The sequence below is a fragment of the Canis lupus genome, chromosome 5 (assembly GCF_048164855.1).
Source record: "Canis lupus baileyi chromosome 5, mCanLup2.hap1, whole genome shotgun sequence".
In the NCBI taxonomy this organism is placed as follows: Eukaryota; Metazoa; Chordata; class Mammalia; order Carnivora; family Canidae; genus Canis; species Canis lupus.
The window spans coordinates 70371043-70393619 of record NC_132842.1 but is presented as its reverse complement, the minus strand read 5'-3'; the positions used below and the strand labels follow the sequence as shown (position 1 = coordinate 70393619).

The 22577-nt window shown below is 40.9% G+C and overlaps 1 protein-coding gene across 8 annotated transcripts in view; it reads left to right on the top strand.

Annotated features, from left to right (window-relative positions):
* Nucleotides 1-22577, top strand: part of ZCCHC17 (zinc finger CCHC-type containing 17) — a 63293-nt gene that overhangs the window by 36363 nt on the left and 4353 nt on the right. For 4 of the 8 annotated variants that reach the window (XM_072827390.1, XM_072827393.1, XM_072827395.1 and 1 more), the window contains 2 exons: nucleotides 6312-6412; nucleotides 8159-8304. In XM_072827390.1, coding sequence (XP_072683491.1) covers nucleotides 6312-6412; nucleotides 8159-8304 — 247 coding nt within the window. Of the gene's footprint in view, nucleotides 1-6311; nucleotides 6413-8158; nucleotides 8305-16425; nucleotides 16460-17561; nucleotides 17724-22577 lie in introns of those variants that run through there. The other 4 variants (XM_072827392.1, XM_072827398.1, XM_072827391.1 and 1 more) reach the window with 2 other exon arrangements.

Sequence of the window (22577 nt, the reverse complement as noted above, 5' to 3'; positions counted from 1 at the left end):
CCAAAGACAGATGCTTAACTGGCTGAGCCCCCAAGGTACCCCCTTAGTTACTTAGTTTGTTTCTTTCTGTTCCTTTTTTTTTTTTAAGATTTTATTTTTGGGTGCCTGAGTCGCTCAGTCAGTTGAGCATCTAACTCTGATTTTGGCTCAGGTCATGATCTCAGGGTCCTGGGATTGAGCCTTGTGTCAAGCTTCCCACTCAGGGAGGAATCTGCTTGTCTCCTTCTGCCTCTGCCTCTCCCCATGTGCTCACTCCCTCTTTTTCTCTCTAAAATAAATCTTAAAAAAAAAAAAAAAGATTTTATTTTTAAGTAATTTCCATACTCCATTTGGGGCTCGAGCCCATAACTCCAAGATCAAGAGTCACATGCTCCACTGACTAAGCCTGCCAGATGTCTTTATATTCCTAGTTTCTATCTTGATGCTTGGTGATAAGAAATTTCCATGTGGTTAATGAGAAATTATAGTGAGTTAAGGACCTGAACTAAGGACATTGAAGCTAGTGCCCTTTTTACTATATGATTCTTCTAGCTGTTGCATGTGACTTAGGATTTTTCCATATTTCTGTAGTTTTATCCTTAAATATTGACATGTTTATAAGTCTGATTATTGACAAAACACTTTTCATTTGTAGTAGAAATGTTTTATAACTCAGAGCTCAGTAATGTTATTTAAGTCTGGCATTTACTGATTACATTATAATAAATTACTTCTGCTCCAAAGAAATCCTGTGCTATATACAGACTCATTAAAAAGCAATGGAATTTCCCAAAGTCACCCTTGTAGGGGTAAAATGTAAAACAAGTAAAATAAAAAAGCTACTTCTTCTCTGTCTTAAAATAAGAGTAGGAAGGGGAAAGGGCTCCCTGATTTTGGGCTTTACAGGTCTCTCTGTAGAGGCTATTTCTGGTAATTACCAAGTGGCCAAACAGTAACTTTTGTTGTAAACTATTTCTAGAGCTGCATCCAGGAAAGGAGCATGATATAGTAGAATGATGTGAGGTTTTGAGTTAGATGTAAATCAGAAAGAGTTCTAGTTCTGCTACAAACTAGTGTTTGACCTTGAGCAGACACCCTCACTTCTCTAACCCTCAGCTTCTTACTATCATTGGAGGAGATGATGCCTATATCTTAGAAATGATGGAATGATTTAAATATGGACTTGTTTGTAAAGAGCCAGATTTGTGTCTAGTCTATAGTAGAAACTTAATAGATGGTAGCTACTTATGGTTATTGTTTTAGAAGATCTCTTTGTTTTTCTTCTGTGATTTTCACACCTTTTCTTTTTTTCTTTGTATATATTTTTTATTGTTCAATTTGCCAACATATAATAACACCCAGTGCTCATCCCATCAAGTGCCCCCCTCAGTGCCCATCACCTAGTCACCCCATCCCCCCACCCACCTCCCCTTCCGCTACTCCTTGTTCGTTTCCCAGAGTTAGGAGTCTCTCAGGTTCTGTCACCCTCTTTGATTTTTCCCACTCATTGTCTCTCCTTTCGCCTATAATCCCTTTCACTATTTTTTATATTCCCCATATGAATACTCCTTTTCTTTTTTTTTTTTTTTTTTTCCTTTTCTTTTTATAAGACCTGGGAGAACAGAGGACACAGCTCTTTCTTATCTCCCAGGGTGCCTGATGTGTAGCAGTTGTTAGTGCTTTCATTAACTCACTTATTCAACAAATATTTTGGGGGTTCATATTCTACATTTGGTACAATGGCAATACCAAGGTTTTTGCCTAAGGGCCTTACTGACTAGTGTAGTGAGATAATTGTGCAAATCACTTTAATATAAGGCAAATGTCTTAAATGCTAACAGTAGGTTAAAGAAAAGTTTCTAGGAATTAGCTTGAAGAGGATGAATGGATTTTGGGCTCTGATGGCTAGAAGAGAGATGACATTTAAACTAGTTCTAGAAGAACGGGTAAGATTTTGTCAGACATCAGGAGAAGAAATGGTATTCCTGACAGAAGAAATGATTTAAAGAAAGGCATGAAGCAGGAAAGCACAGGGCATGTTTCAGAGTCTTATTTAAGGAAAGAGGAGGGTGCAGCCAGGTACTAGAGCGTAAGGCTTGAATGGTATATTGGGGCAGATTGTGGAGAACTTTGACTTTCAGTCAAACTTTTTTTTTAAAGCCCTTGAGGGGGAGAGGCTCCTGATCAGATTAATCTCTGACCTTGCCCTGTTATGCTCAGTATCTTTGAGCTGTCTCCAGCCACCCACAATATGTCAACTGCCTTTCATTTTCCCTCAATATCGGTCATACATTTCATCCCCTCAGTCCCAGAGCATTAGAGGAAGTCTGTAGATGGAAGGAGGGAAAGGCAGTTTCCAGGTAGTTTTAGCCAGCATAGTAGTCTTTTAGAAGAGTGTTTTTGTTTGTTTTGTTTTTGTTTGTTTTTTAAAAGGTTTTATTTATTTATTCATGAGAGATGCAGAGAGAGAGGCAGAGACATAGGCAGAGGGAGAAGTAGGCTCCCTGTGGGGAGCCTGATGGGGAACTTGATCCCAGGACCCTGAGATCATGACCTGAGCCAAAGGCAGACCCTCAACCACTGAGCCACCTAGGTGCCCCTAGAAGAGTGCTTATGGGTCACCACCATAATTAGCCATGTGTATGTCTCCCTCCACTACTAGACTGTAAGCTCCTTGAGAAGAACTTTGTTTCAACTCACTTACTCATCAGCAGCCCTGGTGCTTGCCACTTAAGTAGTTGAACTGAATAAAAGAAAGGTTAATTCAACTATGTGTGCCAGATGGATTGGAGGAGGAAATTTGTTACTATTTAGATACAAAGTAGTGAAGCCTAAACCAGCAAGGCAGTGAGCACAGAAAGGGAGGGGGTAGGCAAGTGATACATTTGTTGAGTTAAGTATTAGGTGGGAATTATGATTTGGCTTGTCATATGTTAGAATCCACAGAATATTGGAATGGATTAAAATGAGAGTTTGTTTAAACTGCAATTTAAGCCATTTGAAACTCAGCTCCACAAATGAGGACATCTGAAAGCCATGGAGTTGGTGACTTGTCCTATTTATACCCCTAAGATCTTGCTGTTTTTTTAATTTATTTTATTGTAGTGAGAACACCTAACATGAGATTTACCCTCCTAAAAATTTTTTAATGTACAGTATAGTACTGTTGACTAGCAGAGCAGACAGCTGACCCCCTTGTCATTTGAGTAAGATTATGCTGGGCAAAACCTGGGGATTGGAGCATTTTCAAGACTTAAATCATATGCTTGTCTGTACTGTCCCACTGGGTGGCCACTAAGTTGCATATGGCTGCATACGGTTATTTAAATGTAAATGAAAATTAAATAGTCTAATTCTTCAGTTACACTAACCACATTTTAAGTAGTCAGTAGCCCTAGACCTAAATATTAGCATACAAACATAAATTTATAGAATTTAAAAAAAAAAAAAACGAATTTTTCCATCATATTCTGTGGAATATGATTGGTAGTATGCTGGATAGTGTGCTTACTGCTTATATACAGAAAAAAGAAGACATTATTATTATTTTTTTAAGATTGATTTGAAAGAGAGTGTGAGCGGGAGTGGGGGGCAGAGGGAGAAGGAGAATCTCAAGCAGATGCTGTATTGAGCGTGGAACCTGATGTGCAGCTTGATTCCATGACCCCTAGATCATAACCTGAGCTGAACACCTAACCAGCTTAGCCACCCAGGTGCCCCAGACATAGACTTTATCTTTGGAGGCCTGCTTATGGCACAGAGGGTGAGCCAGAAGGTGAACAAATCTAACAAAATGATCAGAGAGTGGATACTTGGGTGGCTCAGTGGTTGTATGTCTGCCTTCAGCTCAGGACATGATCCTAGGTCCGGGGATCGAGTCCCACATGGGCTGCGAGGAGCCTGCTTTTCCCTCTGTGTCTTTGCCTCTCTCTGTGTGTCTCTCATGAATAAATAAATAAAATATTTAAAAAAAAATGACCAGTGAGTAAAATGCTATGGGAACACAAAATGCTTGTGGTGGTAGGGATCGTTTTAGAGAAGATGGGGTGAGCTGAAGAATGACCGGAACAGAATATGAACTATCTTGGTTCTTTTCTGTTTCTCTCGAACCAGTGTATCCTATGAAACTGTTAGCTAAAAAACATGAGGTGGGTACTTTGTTCTGCTTCAGTGTTGTCATCCTGCATTTCTCTGGGTAATGTGGCTTTTTTGACAAAATATTTGTTTCTGCTGGACTCTATAGAGACCTGGCAAGTAGTTGGAAAAGCTTAGATGAAGTCAGAATTCAAAGTTAAAGAGGTTCAGCTAAGGGGGCACCTGTTTCTCTCTCTTGCTCAAATAAATAAATTTAAAAATCTTAAAAAAAAAAAAAAAGGTTCAGGTAAAGGAAAAATACTTGGAGCCAAGAGCACAGAAATTTTTTTCTTTACAGATTTGAGAGAGAGAAAAAAGAGCATGAGTGGAGGGAGGGGCAGAGGGAGAGAATATCAAGCAGACTCCCTGCTGACCTCGGAGCCCAGTGAGGGGCTCGATGCCATGACCCTGAAATCATGACCTGAGCTAAAACCAAGAGAAGGACGCTCAACTGAGTGAGCCACCCAGGGCCCCATGAGCACAGAAATTTCAATAAACATTTATTGATGCTGTTGCCAAGCCTTGGGCTAAGGTGCTGGGGAAACACATATAAGTAAAATCTTGTAGAAAGGGCTTACAATCTAGAAAAGAAACATGAATGTATTGGCAATAAAGTGTGATATGTGCTAGGACTGCAGTGTGTATAGATTATTGTTTGAGTTTGATAAAAAGAGTGATCGAGGGTGACACTCTTTGATCAAACATTTCTGAGTACCTGTTCTGTGCAGGTACCGTGTATTATAGTAAAGGTCAAAGAAAAAGCCATGACAGCTGGGGTGCTTAGGCTCTGCTTTTGGCAGGAGTGTAACTGGTAAACACACTACAGAAAACTGGTAGCAGTGTCTGTGATAGCTAATGCTCTACAACCCAGTATACTGTTCTACTCCTACTTTGAACTAGGCATTTCCCACCATATGCATATGTATCTGTTCACTGAAAGACATGCTAGGAAGTTCACAGAAGAAGCACTGTTCATAGTAGAAACTACTCAGATCAATGGCAAAATATTTTATGGCAGTGACAATCAGTGATCCACAACTACACAACAGTATGGATGGATCTCACAAACAAGTGAAAGAAGCCAGACACAGAAGGTTCATACTCTATGATTCTATTGATATAATTTACAAAAACTGATATAACTAATCTCTGTTGTTAGAAATCAACATAGTGGTTACCCTTGGGGGAGGCCTGATGACTAGAGGGGCCTTGGAGATGCTGGCAATGTTCTGTTTCCTATCTGAGTGATGGTTTCCTGGGTATGTCTAAATTATGAAAACCACAGTGCCTGGGTGGCTCGGTCGATTAAAAGTCTGCCTTCAGCTCAGGTCATGATTCCAGGGTTCTGGGATCAAGTCCTGCATCGGACTCCCTGCTCAGGGGAGGAATCTGCTTCCCCTTTGTCCCTCCCCCTGTCTTGTGCTTGTTCTCTTGCTCTCTCACACACACAAAAATAAAATCTTTAAAAAACAAATTGTTAAAACCAATCAAGCTATATGCTTATGAACACTTTTCTATACGTATATTATATTATACTTTAGTAATAAGTTTAGAATTTTTAAGAAATGCTACAGGAATGTGAACAAAGAGGCAAATTCTGGCTGAGGGGCTCAGGAGAAGGCTTGGTAGAAAAGGAGAGGTGGTGACTGAACTGAGCCTTGAAATGTTTGGGGGTGGTGAGGTGGGAGGAAAGAGGGGAAGCAGCATTTCAGAGAGAGGGAACTGTGCAAGCAAAGGCAGTGAACCATTTGGAGAAGCTCAACTAGTCCTGTTTGGCTAGAGCATCTCGTGCAAGTAAGGTTGGGGCTGGAGAAGCAGGTTAGAGACAGACTCTGCAAGGCCTTGAGTACCAAAGTGAGGAATTTGGACTTGATGTTCTAGGAAGTCTTTGAAGGTCTCTTAAACCTGGGTGTGACCTCATCAGGGTTACAGGGGGCTTAGCGAGGGGAGTAATTGTATCTTCATCCTCTGTGCATTGGTGAGATGAAGTTGTCTCATTCATGATTATTAATTCAGAGCCTGTCCTGAATGAAATAATGTGTTTCAAGTTGCTGCTTTCACTGTTTGTCTCCCCATGCAGGACGCTTTTCCTTCTACCTGCCAAAGACAGAACAAAAACCCAGCATACAGCATTACCTTCTAGTATATCTGGCCATATCTCTTGAGAGGGCCAACAGTTGGTATCCTTTTCATTACAGGCAAGAAGAGAGGCGGCGGCGGTCCTTCCAGGATTACACTGGGCAGAAGATCACCCTCGAGGCTGTCCTGAACACCACCTGCAAGAAGTGTGGCTGTAAAGGTAAGGTGAAGCCTCTGCCATGCCAGTCCTTCCTCCCTGTGATGGACCTTTACTAGGTGGGGGAGGCCACCTGGTTTGGGTGTGGCTCACCCTGCTTTTTAGTCAAATGATGGCCTCACCTACTCATGCTGTAACTCGTGCTTGGCTCTTAGCAGAGTTCATTCCCTTTCTGTGTCCTCTTCTGAATGCTGGATACTCTACTGTCACCCCGCTTCCCCTCTTCGCTATTGATGTCCTGTGTGGGCAAGATCCCTATGTACTATGTCAGGAGGAGTGAGAGTGTTGGATTATGGTTAACACTCCAAAACTTTTATCTCTAAGGACCATTACTATTCTGCAAAACTGAAGTGACTTTGAAATATGTTCCTCAAGGATCCAAGTTAAACTCTTTCTTGCTTCTCTTTGTCTCTTTAACTTCAGACTTCTGAATACAGTAGCCTTTTAGTAATAAAGAACACAGCCTAGCCGCCTGCTCAGGTTTCTTCTGGTCTTACTCAGGTGTTCAAGAGTGCTCTCAGCCTGACTTCTCGTTGGAGCTATCATGAGAGGGATTGCCAGCGTCTCATTTTCAGAGTGACCTCAATTTGTCACACCTCCCTTGCCTTGCATTTACCCTGCTCTCTTGATTTTTCTACAACAGTTGGTAGCATATTTGTGCCCTGATTGATGTTGTGGGGATTAAGCCTCTACTAACCACTAATGTAGAGGGAGGAAGGGAAAAATAAAATTGAAAGAATACCTCCTCAGGGGAATCGTGGGAACATTCCAAATATTTGGAAAACTGTATGCTGTATTCCCCTTCCAGGCATCATCCAGCTTCTGGATTCAGAGTTGCAAAGCCGTTTACACATAGCTTTTTGATGATCTCATGGGATTGTCTGTGCCCCTGAAACAGGGTCTGTGCAAGCTTAGACAAAACCAGCTTTGTAGCAGCTGTTCAATGGCCCCTTGATAGCACTAAAAGCACAGGGAGGGTGAGGTCCTCTTACCTTCAGCTTATGTCTACCAGGTACCACATGAGGCAGAGAAGCATAATGAGAGATGGACTTTGGCCTAGTCAGCAAAGGTCAAGCGAAGGTGGTTGGTTTTGGTGCAGCTGGAAGAGCTCAGAGCAGGGAGGCATGAGACTTGGGGTAAGTTTTAGCTCTGCTGCTCTCTTTGTGACCTTGAGCTACTTCTCTGCTCTGGGCCTTTATATCTTCTGCACATGCAGTGTTGGATTTGATGATCTCTAAGGCGCTTGCCAGATCTGACAGTCTGAATGTTGAGTGCCCCTAGGCGACTGCCTGTCTCTCAGTGTGTTAGCTTGGATGTGAATGCTGCCTTCTTGCCAGCTGCCTAAGAGCTATATTCCTGTAGTGCTTGGCCTGCCACTTGGCTCCCTCTGCTAAGCATCCTGCTCTCTGGAGCAGCCTTTCGATGTCAGGAGTGAGTTCCAAACAGATCTTTAAAAATTACTAAGCCCCATTGCTAATGGAAGGCAGCACAAGCCTGCTTCTTCTGCCATTTCCAGAGTGGTGCCAGTATTTCCCACAGCTCTAGGACCAGCTGCTGGTCTGGCTGTGGTTGAGTAGGCAATGCCATCTTGAGGAGACAGAAAATCTGTTCTGAATCCAGCAGCTGCTCTGAATGAACTCAGTAATATTTCCTCAACCAGCTAGCCCCTCTCAGGAGCCTCTGGGGAAGATCCACCTGCTAAGAGAGGCTGCTTCTCCCCTCCCTACCTTTTCTACCTCTCTTCTGCAGGCCACTTTGCAAAGGATTGTTTTATGCAACCAGGAGGGACCAAGTATTCTCTGATACCGGATGAGGAAGAGGAGAAGGAAGAGGCAAAGTCAGCAGAATTTGAGAAGCCTGACCCCACAAGGAATTCTTCTAGAAAAAGAAAGAAGGTGAGTGCTATCTTGCTTTTACTTACCATATTTTTTTGAGTTTTGAAATAAAGATGTACTTTTTGCAGAAATTTTAGGAATCCTGAAAAACATAATAGGATCTCCTGTAATCTTTCCACCAGAGAGACTTCTTACAGTACTTTTGGTACGTACCCATCTTTTTTCGAGGTAATGATATGTAGATAGCTACATCTCCATTTAGATACAAAATTATGGTCGTACTATGGTCTAGTTTATATTTTACTTTTTTCATCATACTTATCAAAATCATCTTCTATTTTTAAGTGTTCAAAAACTTGATTTAAGAACAGCATAAGATATTCTACCCTATGGCTGTATGATGGTTTATTTACTAATTTTTCTATGGTTGGATATTTTTATTACTTCCAACCTAAATCTTTTGCCATATTTCTTACTGTTTTCTTTGGATAAATCCCTAAATAAGATTACTGAGTTGGGGCTTTAAGGCTTTTGATACATTTTTTCAAATTGTCTTTCCAGAAAGTATTTATCTGTGCCCAGGGGTGGATACGAGTGCCTGTCTCTCGGAGTCCTATGTAGTACTAACAACAGAACAATTCATAAAACAGACATTATTGTGGTGCAGTAAAAGGCAGGGCATTTGCCACATGCCACCCAGAGAGGGAACAGAAGAAAAGTATGCTGTAGTTTGGTCAGGAAATGGTTATTTTCATATTGTGTAGTATTTTTCTATTAATGTCCAGTTATTGGGCTTCTATTTTGTTTTGTTTTTTTTTTTCAGTGCTTTAACAGTCTTTTGTTGAGTGGTCTTTTTATTCCAGGTAGCACAAGCGTGGGAATACAAAAATTGTGATCAGGTCCTTGCCCTCAGTGGGCATTCCCTATAAATGAAATAATGCTTCATTACTATAATGTGTTCAAAAACTTGAAAAGCAGTTTACACATAGTTTCATTACTATAATGAATCATTACTTCATTTATAGGTGAGAAAAAGGCCCATTGTACCATTATAAGAATTAGCCAAGTATATGAATAATACTTTATTGATCTGTATATTCTTTCCCTGGGTGACCTCCTAAGATGTTAACTGCCTCGATGACTCCCACATCCCTAACTAGTATCCCACGGGTACCTCAGACTTTGGCTCAGAGTCCATCAGACTCGGAGGCCCTCTGTGCTACAAACCACCTGTGTCACTTTGGGCCCTTCTCACTTCAGTTTCTTAATTTTCAAAGTAGGGTTGTTGTAGTCTTTGATGACAGTGTGCCTTGTGAGGGGATGTCTCATTCCCCAAGATAGATAGAAAGCACTGACAAGTTAATTGCTTAACTAATGTTGGCTGTCAGGACTACCATTCTTTCTTCTGCAACACTCCTCCACACACACACACACACCACTATAAAAACAATATCAAGACCTTTGTTTCTATCTTTCTATCTTGTATTATTTGTTTTAATGACAATAACCTGCCAGAAGGAAACCAGCATGTCATTTATTTTCCTCTGCTTTCCATCCCACATCTAGTCACCATCCCATACCCAGTCTTACTGGTGGTACCATCTAAGTATTCTTTTCTTCTCCTTCCTCCCACTCCCCCTACTGTGTGTTGTACTCCCTCCCATCTCTTATTCAACAGACTGTTGAACTAGCCCTGGGACATTTTATTTGCCCTTCACCTCTTAGTTCCAAGCTCCTGAGGTTGAGTCTAGGCATCCGATTTTTTTTTTTTTTTTTTAGAGCATCTCCTTCATCTCACTGCTTGATTCTCTGCATTATTATGATTTTTTGCCCTCTGCTTTAACTCTGAATGTTGAGGTGCTCCAGGGCTGTTTTGTTACTCCCTTCTATTCTCTAACCATCTCCTCTCCAGGTAATCTCATCCTGTCCTATGGTTTTGAATACTACTTACATGCTAATAATCCCCAAATTAAGTATTCATATCCTTATTTTTATCCGAATCTGTAATTCTATTGCTGACTTTTTCTTTGACACTTCAAATTTAGATATCCAACTGCCTATTTGACATCTTCATCTAATTGTCAAGTTGCATCAAGCTTAACACACCCCAGAACTTTTTAATTTTTCTACCCAAAGCTGCTCTTTCCACATTTTGCCCTATCTTAGTAAATAGGTGATCATTTACTGAGTTACTCATAGTAAATAGGTGATCATTTACTGAGTTACTCAAGCCAAAATCTATAGGCTTTGGGTTTGGTGTAACTGTTGTTTTCTTTAAATTGTGGTAAAATATCCATAACATAAATTAAGTAATCTGTTCACCCAGTGTAGGGCTCAAACTCATGGCCCCAAGATCAGGAGTCATGTGCTCTTCTAACTGAGCCAGCCAGGTGCCTACCATCTTAATCATTCTTTTTTTATTTTTTTTTCCATTCTTTTTTTAAATATTTATTTTATTTTAGATAGAGAGTGCTCTTGCATGCGTGTATATGGGAGGGGCAGAAGGAGGGAATCTCAAGCAGACTCCCTGCTGGGCCTGGAGCCTAATTCAGGGCTCTCGATCTTACTACCCATCAGGACCTGAGCTGAAATCAGGAGTTGAACTCCTGACCACCTGAGCCTGCGAGGCACCCACCATCTTAACCTGTGTGTGTGTGTGTGTGTGTGTGTGTGTGTGTGTGTGTGTGTAGAGATTTATTTATTTATTTAGAGAGAAAACGCATGAATGGGAGGGGCAAAGGGAGAGAGAATATCAAGCAGACTCTATGCTGGGGCAGAGCCCCATAAGGGGCTTGATCTCACAACCCTGAGATTGTGACCTGAGCCGAAACCAAAAGTCGGTGCTTAACCGACTGCACCACCCAAGTGCCCCTTAACCATTTTTAAGTGTGCAATTCTTTGGCATTAAATGAATTTAGATTGTTGTGCAATCATCACCACCATCCATCTCCAGAATTCTTCATTTTGCAAAACTGAAGCTGTCCCCATTATACACTATCTACTCGTTCTCCTTCCCTGGCATCTGGGAACCACCATTCTACCATCAACTGAGAAAAGGAGGCGAAACTGAAAAAGAACAAAGGTCTTTATTTGGGATCTCAGAATTGTAATTCGGGGACCACAGATTTGCCTCACTCATTTAGGGAAAGCCAGGGTTTTTTCTGAGAGAAAAGGAAAGGGGTAGTTCCATAAGTTAGATGATGAAAAGAAGACAGAACCCTCCTAGTTTGGTGCTGAGTGGCTGAGCCACTTCTGATTCCTATCTTCTCGATTATTTTATCAGTGCTGTCAAGTAAAACTGTCACTGGTATGTAATAATTTCACTGTCCTCATGTGATTCGCATACCAGTTGCTCTATTGAAATGTTATGAGCAACTGCTTGTACAGTACTTCCTGCTTTTTTTTTTTTTTAAGATTTTATTTATTTATTCATGAGAGAGAGAGAGAGAGAGAGAGAGAGAGAGGCAGAGACACAGACAGAGGAAGAAGCAGGCTCCAGGCAGGGAGTCTGATGTGGGACTCGATCCCAGGTCTCCAGGATCATGCCCTGGGCCGAAGGCAGGTGCTAAACCGCTGAGCCATCCAGGGATCCCCGCACTTCCTGCTTCTGTCTCTGTTCAAGAGTCCGTCAGTTTGGAAAGGAAAATGGAATCTTTTATGTCTAGAAACTTTAGACAATTCCACATGACTTTCTGTCTCTATGATTTAGACTCCTTAGGTACCTCCTATAAGTGGAATAACACGTTCGTCTTTTTGTGACTGGCTTATTTGACTTCGTAAAGTGTCCTGAGGAGTCATCCATGTTATTGCATGGGTATCTTCTTTCCCTTGTGAGACTGAGTAATAGTTTTTTATGTGCACACACTACATTTGCTTATCCATTCATTTGTTCACCTTGGGTTCCTTCCACCTTTTGGCTATAGTAATTAATGCCATTATGAGCATAGTTGTACAAATGTTTCAAAACCTACTTTCGATTCCTTTGGGTATATACCCAGAATTGGAGTTGCAGGGTTATGTGGTAAATCTGTTCTGAATTTTTTTTTTTTTTTTTTTTTTGAGGAACCACTGTACTGTGTTTCATAGTGACTACATCATTTCACACTCCTGTCAGTAGTGCACAAGGATTCCATTAGGGTGTAGGGTTTGGCGATTGTTATTTAGGTAAAAGTGGATGATGGTATTGTTCAGTTAGTTGTTCAGTTCTTCTGTGTCTTTTCTCATTTTTAAAAAAATTTCCAAGAGAGGGTTGTTAAAATCCAATCAGACCACGTGTCTTCCTATTTAAAATCCTTCAGTGATTTTCCACTGTACTTAAAATAAAATTCAAACTGCCTCCTGTGAAAACAAACTGTCTAACCCCACCAACTACTGCTTTTAGCAGGCAGTAAATTATATCTAGCCAAAGCATTGTTTTGTCTTTTTTATATATTTATTTTTATCATTACCTTCTACTTAAAGCATGGGATGCAGGCTTTCTGTTTATAGTTGTTATAAAGTTCCCTTTTAAGTAAAACTTTTTTTTTTTAAGTAAAACTTCTTAAAGTAAAAAGAAATCAAATTTTAAGAAAAATTTTACGAGGTGCTTGGGTGGCTCAGTTAGTTATGCATTGACTCTTGATTTTAGCTCAGGTCATGATCTCATGGTCCTGGAACTGAGCCCTGTGTCAGGTTCCTCACTCAGTGGGGAGTCTGCTCTAGATTCTTTCTCCCTCTCCTGCCCCTCCCCCTGTGCATGCTCTCTTTCTCAAAATATATACATAAGTCTAAAAAAATTTTTAAGTAAAAAGTTAGCAGTTGTAAACACATGGAATAAAATTGTGGCAATATTGTAGGAATGATTGGCATGTGGAAAACACTGATTTAGAATAGTGGGGATATTATTTCAGTTTGGTACTATTCTCCTGTGAACCAAAGAAATATAAATTTACAAAAGCCCCTACCTACTTCAAGCATTGCTTCCAGAGACCTCTGCAAACCTTCAGCATTGCCAGATTTAGACCAGCACCCTCCCAGAGGCAGTGCCAGACCCATCCTGCAGTGGATTGCTTATTTATGAACACATTGCTTGGACATGCTTTTACTTTTCATGCTAATGTTTCTAGAGCCTTCTTCGTAGAGGTCTGAGGACTTGATTTAAAGAGGGAAAAGGAAAGTTTCCACTATTTATAACCTCGTTATTGAAATGTACAAAAGAGAGGTAACCCATAACCACACTACTTTACCAGGATCTGTACTGTTGGGACACGTATTTTCTACCAGCTGTTTTCAGATGCAGTTTTACCTAGATGCAATAAAAATCTATGTATGTTTTTCTCCTATTTTTTTTACTTTGTCTTAAGCATCTTTCCATTTTTGCCACCATCTTATAATGCTCATTTGTAGTGCTAGATAGTATTATGTCAGGTGGTTACAGAGGGATTTGGGGAGGCAGTAGAGTTAAGAACCTGACTGTGAGACATATTGCCCAGGTTCTTTTTATTTTTTATTTTTTTTAAATTTTTATTTATTTATGATAGTCACACAGAGAGAGAGAGAGAGGCAGAGACATAGGCAGAGGGAGAAGCAGGCTCCATGCACCTGGAGCCCGACGTGGGATTCGATCCAGGGTCTCCAGGATCGCGCCCTGGGCCAAAGGCAGGCGCCAAACTGCTGCGCCACCCAGGGATCCCTATTGCCCAGGTTCTTTTTTTTTTTTTTTTTTTTTTTTTTAAATATTTTATTTATTTATTCATGAGCAACACAGAGAGAGAGGCAGAGACACAGGCAGAGGGAGAAGCAGGCTCCATGCAGGGAGCCCGATGCGGGATTCGACCCCGGGTCTCCAGGATCATGCCCCGGGCTGCAGGCGGCGCCAAACCGCTGCGCCACCGGGGCTGCCCCTATTGCCCAGGTTCTGATCTCAGCTCAGCCACCTCCTCACTGTGGAACTTAGTCTAATTACTAACTTCTCTGAATCTGTTTCCCTATTTGTAAAAGAGGAATCATAAGCATCTACCTCATAAGGTTGTTAAGATGAGGATGCATATAAAACTCTGAGCACCGGGGTGACATACAGTACAGCCCAGTGCATGTCAGCTACGAGGGGCTGATGCTTAAAAACAGAGGCTTTGTGGTCAGAGACTGGGTCTGAGTAGACCCTAGGTTCAAGAAGTTTGCTGTATATTCTAGGTACCAATCCTTGATTAGATACCTGACTTCTTGCAAATATTTTTTTCCATTCTGTGAATTGCCTTACTCTGTTGATAGTGTCCTGTTTTTTGTTTTTTTTTTTTTTTAAGATTTTATTTATTCATGAGAGACTCAGAGAGAGGGAGGCAGAGACACAGGCAGAGGGAGAAGCAGGCCCCATGCAGGGGACCCCGACGTGGGACTCAATTCCGGGTCTCCAGGATCAGGCCCAAGGCTGAAGGTGGCGCTAAACCTCTGAGCCACTTGGGCTGCCCCAATAGTGTCCTGTGTTTTTTGTTTTTTTTTAAAGATTTATTTATTTGTTTGTTTGTTTGTTTATTACTTATTTATGATAGAGAGAGAGAGAGTGAGTCAGAGACACAGGAGGAGGGAGAAGCAGGCTCCAGGCCGAGAGCCCAACGTGGGACTCGATCTAGGGACTCCAGGATTGGGTCCTGGGCCAAAGGCAGGTGCCAAACCGCTGAGCCACCCAGGGATCCCCGTAGTGTCCTGTTTTTATTCCAGATTTACATTTTTAAAAAATACACTGAAATTTACCATGTTAGCCACTTTTAAGTGGCTTTTCACAGTAGTGTTAAGTACATTCTTGTGATTGTGTGTTTTGATGCACAAAAATGTTAATTTTGTTGAAGTCCAACTTACCTATTTTTTCCTGTTTCCTATGCTTTCAATGTCATACTCAAGAAACCATTGTCAAATTTAATGTCATGAATCTTTCACCCTCTGTTTTCTTCTAAGAGTTTTATAGTTTTGTTTGTTTTTTTTTGTTGTTAAAGAGTTTATTTATTTATTCATGAGAGACACAGAGAGAGAGGCAGAGACATAGGCAGAGGGAGAAGCAGGCTTCCTCTGGGGAGCCTGACACAGGACTCAATCCTGGGACTTTGGGATCATGATCTGAGCCAAAGGCAGACGCTCAGCTATTGAGCCACCCAGGTGTCCCGGACTTTATAGTTTTAACTTGTACATTTAGGTCTTTGATCCATTTTAATTTTTTTTTTTTTTTTTTGTATATGAAGTGGCTCCAACTTCATTTTTTTTTTTTTTTTTTTTTTGCATGTGATTCTATAGTTTTCCCAGTACCAGTTTTTTAAAAGAACTGTCCTTTCCCTACTTACTGGTCTTGCAGCATTGTTGAAATCATTTAATGATGATATATGTGAGGGTTTAGTTCTGGCTGTCTATTCCATTGGTCTGTACATCTGTGTTTATGCTCATACCACACTCTTTTGATTACTCTACCTTTGTAGTAAGTTTTAGAATCAGAAAATATCAGTCCCCTAACTTTGTTCTTCTTTTTCAAGATTATTTTGACTATTTGTGGCCCCTTGAGATTCCAGATGAATTTTAGGATGGATTTTTTAATTTCTACAAAAAATACTATTGGGATTTTGATAGGATTGCCTCAGGTCTATGGATTACTTTGTGTGGTATTGACGTCTTAGCTATATTAGTCTCCCAGTCCACAAACATGGATATTTTTCCATTTATTTGTGTTTTTCTTAGTTTCTTCCATCAGTGTTTGTTTTGTTTTAATTATTTTTGGACATTTTTTTTTCTTTTTCCTTTGTGGGTTTAGTGTTTTGGTTTTTTTTAAAGATTTATTTGAGAGACCGAGAGAGAGGGCACAGGTTGAGGAGAAGGGCAGAGGCACAGGGAGAAGCAGCCTCCTCACTGAGCAGGAAGCTTTATGTGGGGCTCCATCCCAGGACCCCAAGGTCATGATCTGAGCTGAAGGCAGACGCTTAACCATCTGAGCCACCGGCACCAGCAGTGTTTTGTAGTGTTCAGTGTACAGGTTTTTTTGCCTCCTTGGTTAAGTTTATTCTTTTTGATGCTTTGTCAGTGGAATTATTTTCTTTATTTTCTCTTTGGATTGCTCATTGTTAGTGTATAGAAATGCAACTGATTTGGGGGTGTTGATTTTGTATCCTGCAATTTTGCTGAATTCACTTATCAATTCTAACAATTGTTTTATGGAATTTTTAGGATTTTCTGCATTTAGGATCATGTCTACAAACAGGTAATTTGACTTTTTAATAGAGCTAGATATTTAACAGCGATTCTATTTATATGTTCCGAAGATTGTTCATTCTCTTTTAACCTTTTTAGTGAGTAAACAATATTTTAGATTCAGATTCAGATTCCTAAAGTAGTTCTGTGGATATTTCACTTCTGGTTCTTAGTTAGTTAGTTAGTTAGTTAGTTAGCACTGCTTAATGCATCTGGTGCAATTAGTTATTGTTTTATTTCTATTTTTAAAAAAATATTTATTTATTCATTAGAGACACAGAGAGAGAGGCAGAAACATAGGCAGAGGGAGAAGCAGGCTCCCTATGGGGAGCCTGATGTGGGACTCAGTCCCAGGGCCCCGGGATCACGACCTGAGCCAAAGGTAGGCACTCAACCACTGAGCCACCCAGGTGCCCCAATTATTGCTTTATTTCTAAAGCTGTTTTGAAATATGTATTTCCTTTCACCAGAACAATTACTGAGGGTCTGCTAGATATGAGGCTTTTTCTGAGCTGCTTAGTCAGCCTGTTATCCTACCTCCCCATTGCTCTTTACTTAGAGGAATGGTCTGATGAGCCACGGCAGCAATAATCATACCTTATTATTTCCTAAAGTACCTTTGTGTATTTGAACTTCTAACTCAGGAATTGTCTTTGATTGAAAAGTGCTCTAGGGAGTTGAAACATTTAAAACATCTCCCTTGATTTTTCTCATCCCATTTCTACCAAGATCGCATCTAGCATCATTGTCTTTTCTCCTCATTGTTAATCCCTTCTGATCTTTTATGCTTTATATTTGTTTAGTGCTGACAGTTTATAAACTATCTTCATATTTTTTAATTTTGTTTCGTATATACTTGTATACACTCCTGTGCAGTAGGCAGAATAGGTGTTATTATTCTATTTTACACATTAGGAAAATGGAGAGGAAGAGAAATGGTCTTACCTAAAGCTACACAACTACCAGAGATAGAGCTAAAATAAGAACTCAGGCTTCAGATTGCTAACCTTGTGTTCTTTTCTGTGCTTAAACCATTAATTCATTTAGTGCTCCAATTATTTACTTAGCAAATATGTATTGAGTGCCTCATACATATCTATTGTGCATTGTAGGTACTTGATTTATCAGGACTCATGATATGATCACCTTTTTGCCAGTTTTCTGCGTTGCCAGCTACCCTTAGTGACCATTTGATGTTATCTATTGATATTTTTTTTTTTTCCTGTGGATCTATTTCTGCTCACAACCATAAATAAAGATTCCATAAATAAAGATCCTCCTGTTTCCTTTTACCCTCTAAATCTTTTTTGTAAAATAATTTTTAAAAATTTCCTTAAGTAATCTCTGAGACCAATGTGGGGCTCAAACTCTTGACCCAAGATCAAGCGTCGCATGCTCCTCCACCTGTCCTCTGAATCTTTGATTCCAACAAGAGATTAGTTTTTCTTACCAATGGGAACTTGTACTTGAAATGGGTGTTTTGGGATATGTGAGAGTAGGTAGATTCAGATACCTGTTCCAGAACTAATTGGCTCTGGGAACCATAAGTGGAACTGAGTAGGTTCATCTGAAGGGAAATGCCTTCAGCAGTCCATGTTGCCAAATAAATTAGTGGGTAGCAGAAATGTCTAGTGTGTGGAAGGCCTATGTATGTGATAGGCCAGTCACATGAATTAAAGGTTATACACAACACCTATAACACTCAAGCAACTAATAGCATGAGGAGAAAGATGAACACCCCATCTATTTCTTGGGGGGGAAAAGACAGACATCCACTCCAAGGGGGTTATTAGATCACATAGAAATCCATCGACAGGGAATGAAGTGTGGTTGGGCCCCTCAGAAAGAACTGGAACCAGAAAGTCAGAAACGGGCTACTGGGTTTCCACTTCTGATTCTTTATTAGACTGCTTCATTGTCCCACTTCTTTTTGCAGTCTGGTGAAGAGAATGTCTCATGTAAAGCTGCTTCTTTTTTTTTTTTTTTTTGTAATTTAAAGATTTTTATTTATCTGAAAGAGAGAGTATATAAGCGGGGCAGGCCAGAAGGGGAGGGAGAAATAATCTGAAACAGACTCTGCACTGAGCACAGAGCCCGATGTGGGGCTCAATCCCAGGACCATGAGATCATGATCTGAGCTGAAACCAAGATGCTTAACTGACTGAGCCACCCAGGCACCCCTAATATAAAGCTTCTAAGACTGGAGAAGGTAGTACGCATGTTGGGAACCCAGGAAATGGCCCAGGACAAAGAAAGGATGTCACCTGTTTCACATAATGTCTAGCACATAATAGGCTTGCACCAGCTGTCTTTGAAGAGATAGTGTCCGTAATCTCTACCATTTGTAGCTCCTTAGGATCCTTCACTCATTGAGACCTGCCCTCAATTTGGAGGGTGACAGAGACTGACTCCTGTTACTACTGGTAGGTAATAATGAAAAGAACAGAGGCAGGAGCATGGGATCCTCGTAGCCCTGAGGCCCCCACCTCTTTTTATCAAACATACATGTATAGAATGCACGTATTATCCAGACATCAAGTATGCCTTGGTCTGGTCCTATATACCCATTCAATATCATGACAGTTTTTGTCCAAGTGTCTGAAAATTGTAAGTCATTTTTATTGGGCATAATTAGAACAAGAAGAAACTATGTGTTGAAAATGGAAGTGGGATATGAAGTGGTTGGTAAAATAGGAATAGAGATTTTTGTAGTGAAGCCCTGGGTAATCTTCCTTGAGTCTGTGGTCTGTACATTGCTGGCTTCTTTCACTTATCGTATGCCATCATGGATCTTTCTGAATCAGTGCTATTTATGAGAAAGCATGCATTGAGGATTGGGCTGCCTACTAATTATAGTGATATATAGCTATACTTAATCCAGAATATAATTTTCTTCTAATGTGGCTACTATAATTACTCTCTGCTGTACTATATATATAAAAGGACAGATACAGGAATGTCATCCCTTGGCTGCAGCGCTGGCTTTATTATCTTGTCCAGAGAATTTCCTCAGGTGCCTGTCTGAGAGAGAGATTGTCAGACCTGGGCCCGTTCTGATAGAACACAGAGTTGTTCAGGGTAGTCTGCTCAAAAGCCTTGCATAATTCCCCTTCTATGGAATAAAGTCTGAGTTCCTTGAAAACTCTCCACAATCTCTCCCAACTTCCCAGCATCCTCTTTGACCAGTTCCTTCCTACACACAACTCTTCTTTAACCTTATTCATTAAAAGAGCATCTTATGTGCCAAGCTCTGTTCTAGTCACTGCAGGTAGTGAACTCAGTAGTGAATAAAACAGGTAAAGTCCCTATCTTCATGGCACTTGCACTCTAATGTGGGTCACAGGCAATCAACTGGTAAGCAAATACAAAATAATAATAATACGCCAATTAGTGATAAGTGCTGTGGGGAAAAATGAATTTGATTATGAGAGCTATGGAGTGCTGGAATGAAAGTAGAGGGGAGATAGAATGGTGAGGGCAGGCCTTTCTCAAAGCGTCATTGGGATGGATATTTGGAGGAAGAGAGGAAGCAAGTTCTTTCTATAAGTGAAAAGAGATTATTTCAGCAAGTATAATAGCCAGATGCTGGGAATGAGCTTGACGTGTTTAAGGAACAGTAAGGAGGCCAGAGTAGCTGGAGTGAAGCGAGTAACAAGAGAGGAAGTTAGGGGGAAACCAGATCATGGAGGGCCTTCTGGAGAACACAAGGACTGCAGCTGTCCTCCTATTAAAGGGAGATGGAAAAAAATAAAATAAAAAAAAATAAAGGGAGATGGATGTCTTTAGAAGTCTGACCAGAGGGACGATGTGATCTGGATTCTCTTTTGGGAGAATTACTCTTTGTGGAAACTAGGTGGTCAGAAGGCAAGGAAAGAAAGTGAAGACAGGAAAGAGAGCTGGAAGGGAGCAGAGGTGGGAGGGGATAGAGATGCCTGTCAGTTATCCATGTGCACCTCCCCAGGGTAAGCAGTTGGAGGTATAGTTTGGAGTTCAGCGGTAAGAGATACACATTTGGGAGTCAGTGCATACATATGGCATTTAAGTAAATATATGAGATCACCTGGAGAGTAAGTATAGGGAGAAGGCAGGGCTTGGGGGACCTGAGCCCCAAAGGGTCCCAGCTTATAGAGGTTATGGAGGTGAGGACGACCTAGCAAAGGAGACTGAAAAGGAACAGCCAGGGAAGTCAGCAGAGAAGTACAAGAATGTGGTGGAAGTTAGGAAGGAGTGTGTTCTATGGAAGATAGACTGTGTCAAGATGCGACTCTTTGATCAAGTAAATGAGGACCACAGATTTGGCCTCGTAGAGGTCATTGGTAACTTGGACAAGAGCTATTTCAGTAGACTAGTAGGGTGACAATGTGATTAAAGTTGTTCAGAGGGTTTTTTTTTTTTTCCAATGGGAACTATTACCGCCTATTTGTTTATTGGTGGGGGTGAGCCAGTGAAGAGGGGATACAGGAGAGAAGGGCTCTGATCCATGGCTTTTTAGTACAAGAGAAAGGATGGGATCCAGTGCATAGTAAATAGCTACACTGAATGTGATTTTTCACTCCCTGAAAGATATTTCAAGAATTTGCCTTGTTCTGTCTTCCCTCTGGCTGGAAGGCCCCCACCCCACTTCTCTTCTTCCATCAGCACTACCACCATCATTCTACCTGCCAAAGCCATATTCATGCTTCAGAAGTATAATGCTTTACATATCTTTCATGAAGCCAGCCTCAGATTCCTCAGACATGGTAGATTTTTCCCTGTGTGTTAATGGCATGTTTTTTTGTGCTTTTCTTACATTACTGCCATTGACTCCCTAGTATCTTAATAAGTTTTTATTTTTTTTTAAAGATTTTATTTATTTATTCATGAGAGACACAGGGAGAGAGGCAAAGACATAGGCAGAAGGAGAAGCAGGCTTCTTGCAGGGAGCCTAATGTGGGACTCGATCCTGGAACCCCGGGATCATGCCCTGAGCTGAAGGCAGACACTCAACCACTGAGCCACCCAGGAATCCCTAATTTTTATCTTTGATTAGATAATTGGTTTCTTGAAGGCTCATTATTTTTGATTTCTGACTTCACTCAACTATTTTAAGAGAGATTAATTAATAGATATTCCTGGCTCTTAAAAGGTACTCAATAAATATTTGTTAAATGAATATACTATATAGTTACAAGGAGTTACTCTTTCCCTGGTTTGATGAGGTTGGCTCAGGTTTGGAGAAATGGTGTCAGGCTCCACTACTCACTGGGATAGTGGGTACTCTGAATTCTATTAAAAATTGGTATGTTTTCCTGGTCTCCTAAGAAACACTGGATGCAACTGTGGTTCTCTAAAGTGCTTTGTAGGTAGTAAAATTAAATGTTTGTGAGTTGATTGATAAACCTTTTTCTTCTGGTCTTACCTTTCCAAGCCATGGTAAACTGGTACATTATAGGTAAATTCTATCCAGGAATCACATTCTGTTTTACTTCCCGAAAGTTTACGCCAGTGAACCTCTCAGTTTGAGAATCAGTCATTTCTGAAGAGTAAAAAATATTTTATTTATTTATTCATGAGAGAAAGAGAGAGAGGCAGGCAGAGACACAGGCAGAGTGAGAAGCAGGCTCCCTGCAGGGAGCCTGACACATCCCGGGCCCCCAGGATCAGGCCCCGGGCTGAAGGTGTTGCTAAACTGTTCAGCCACCTGGGCTGCCTCTGAAGAGTAATTCTTAAGAATAAACAGGGATCCCTGGGTGGCGCAGTGGTTTAGCGCCTGCCTTTGGCCCAGGGCGCGATCCTGGAGACCCAGGATCGAATCCCACGTCAGGCTCCCGGTGCATGGAGCCTGCTTCTCCCTCTGCCTGTGTCTCTGCCTCTCTCTCTCTCTCTCTCTCTGTGACTATTATAAATAAATAAAAATTTAAAAAAAAGAATAAATAAAAATGAATAAATGCTTGCTTAATTGATTTTGGGCCAAGATCAGTGCCTTTTGATTGGGAGATACTAAGTTAGGTGCTACCTGTAATGTAGACCGGGCTAAAATGAACATCTACTTTGGGCCCAGCTTGAGTCCGATCCAGGTTCTACCACGTGGGCAAGTCACTTCATCTCAGTCAGCCTCTTTGAAGTTCCATTTTCTTTCCTGGAGATAA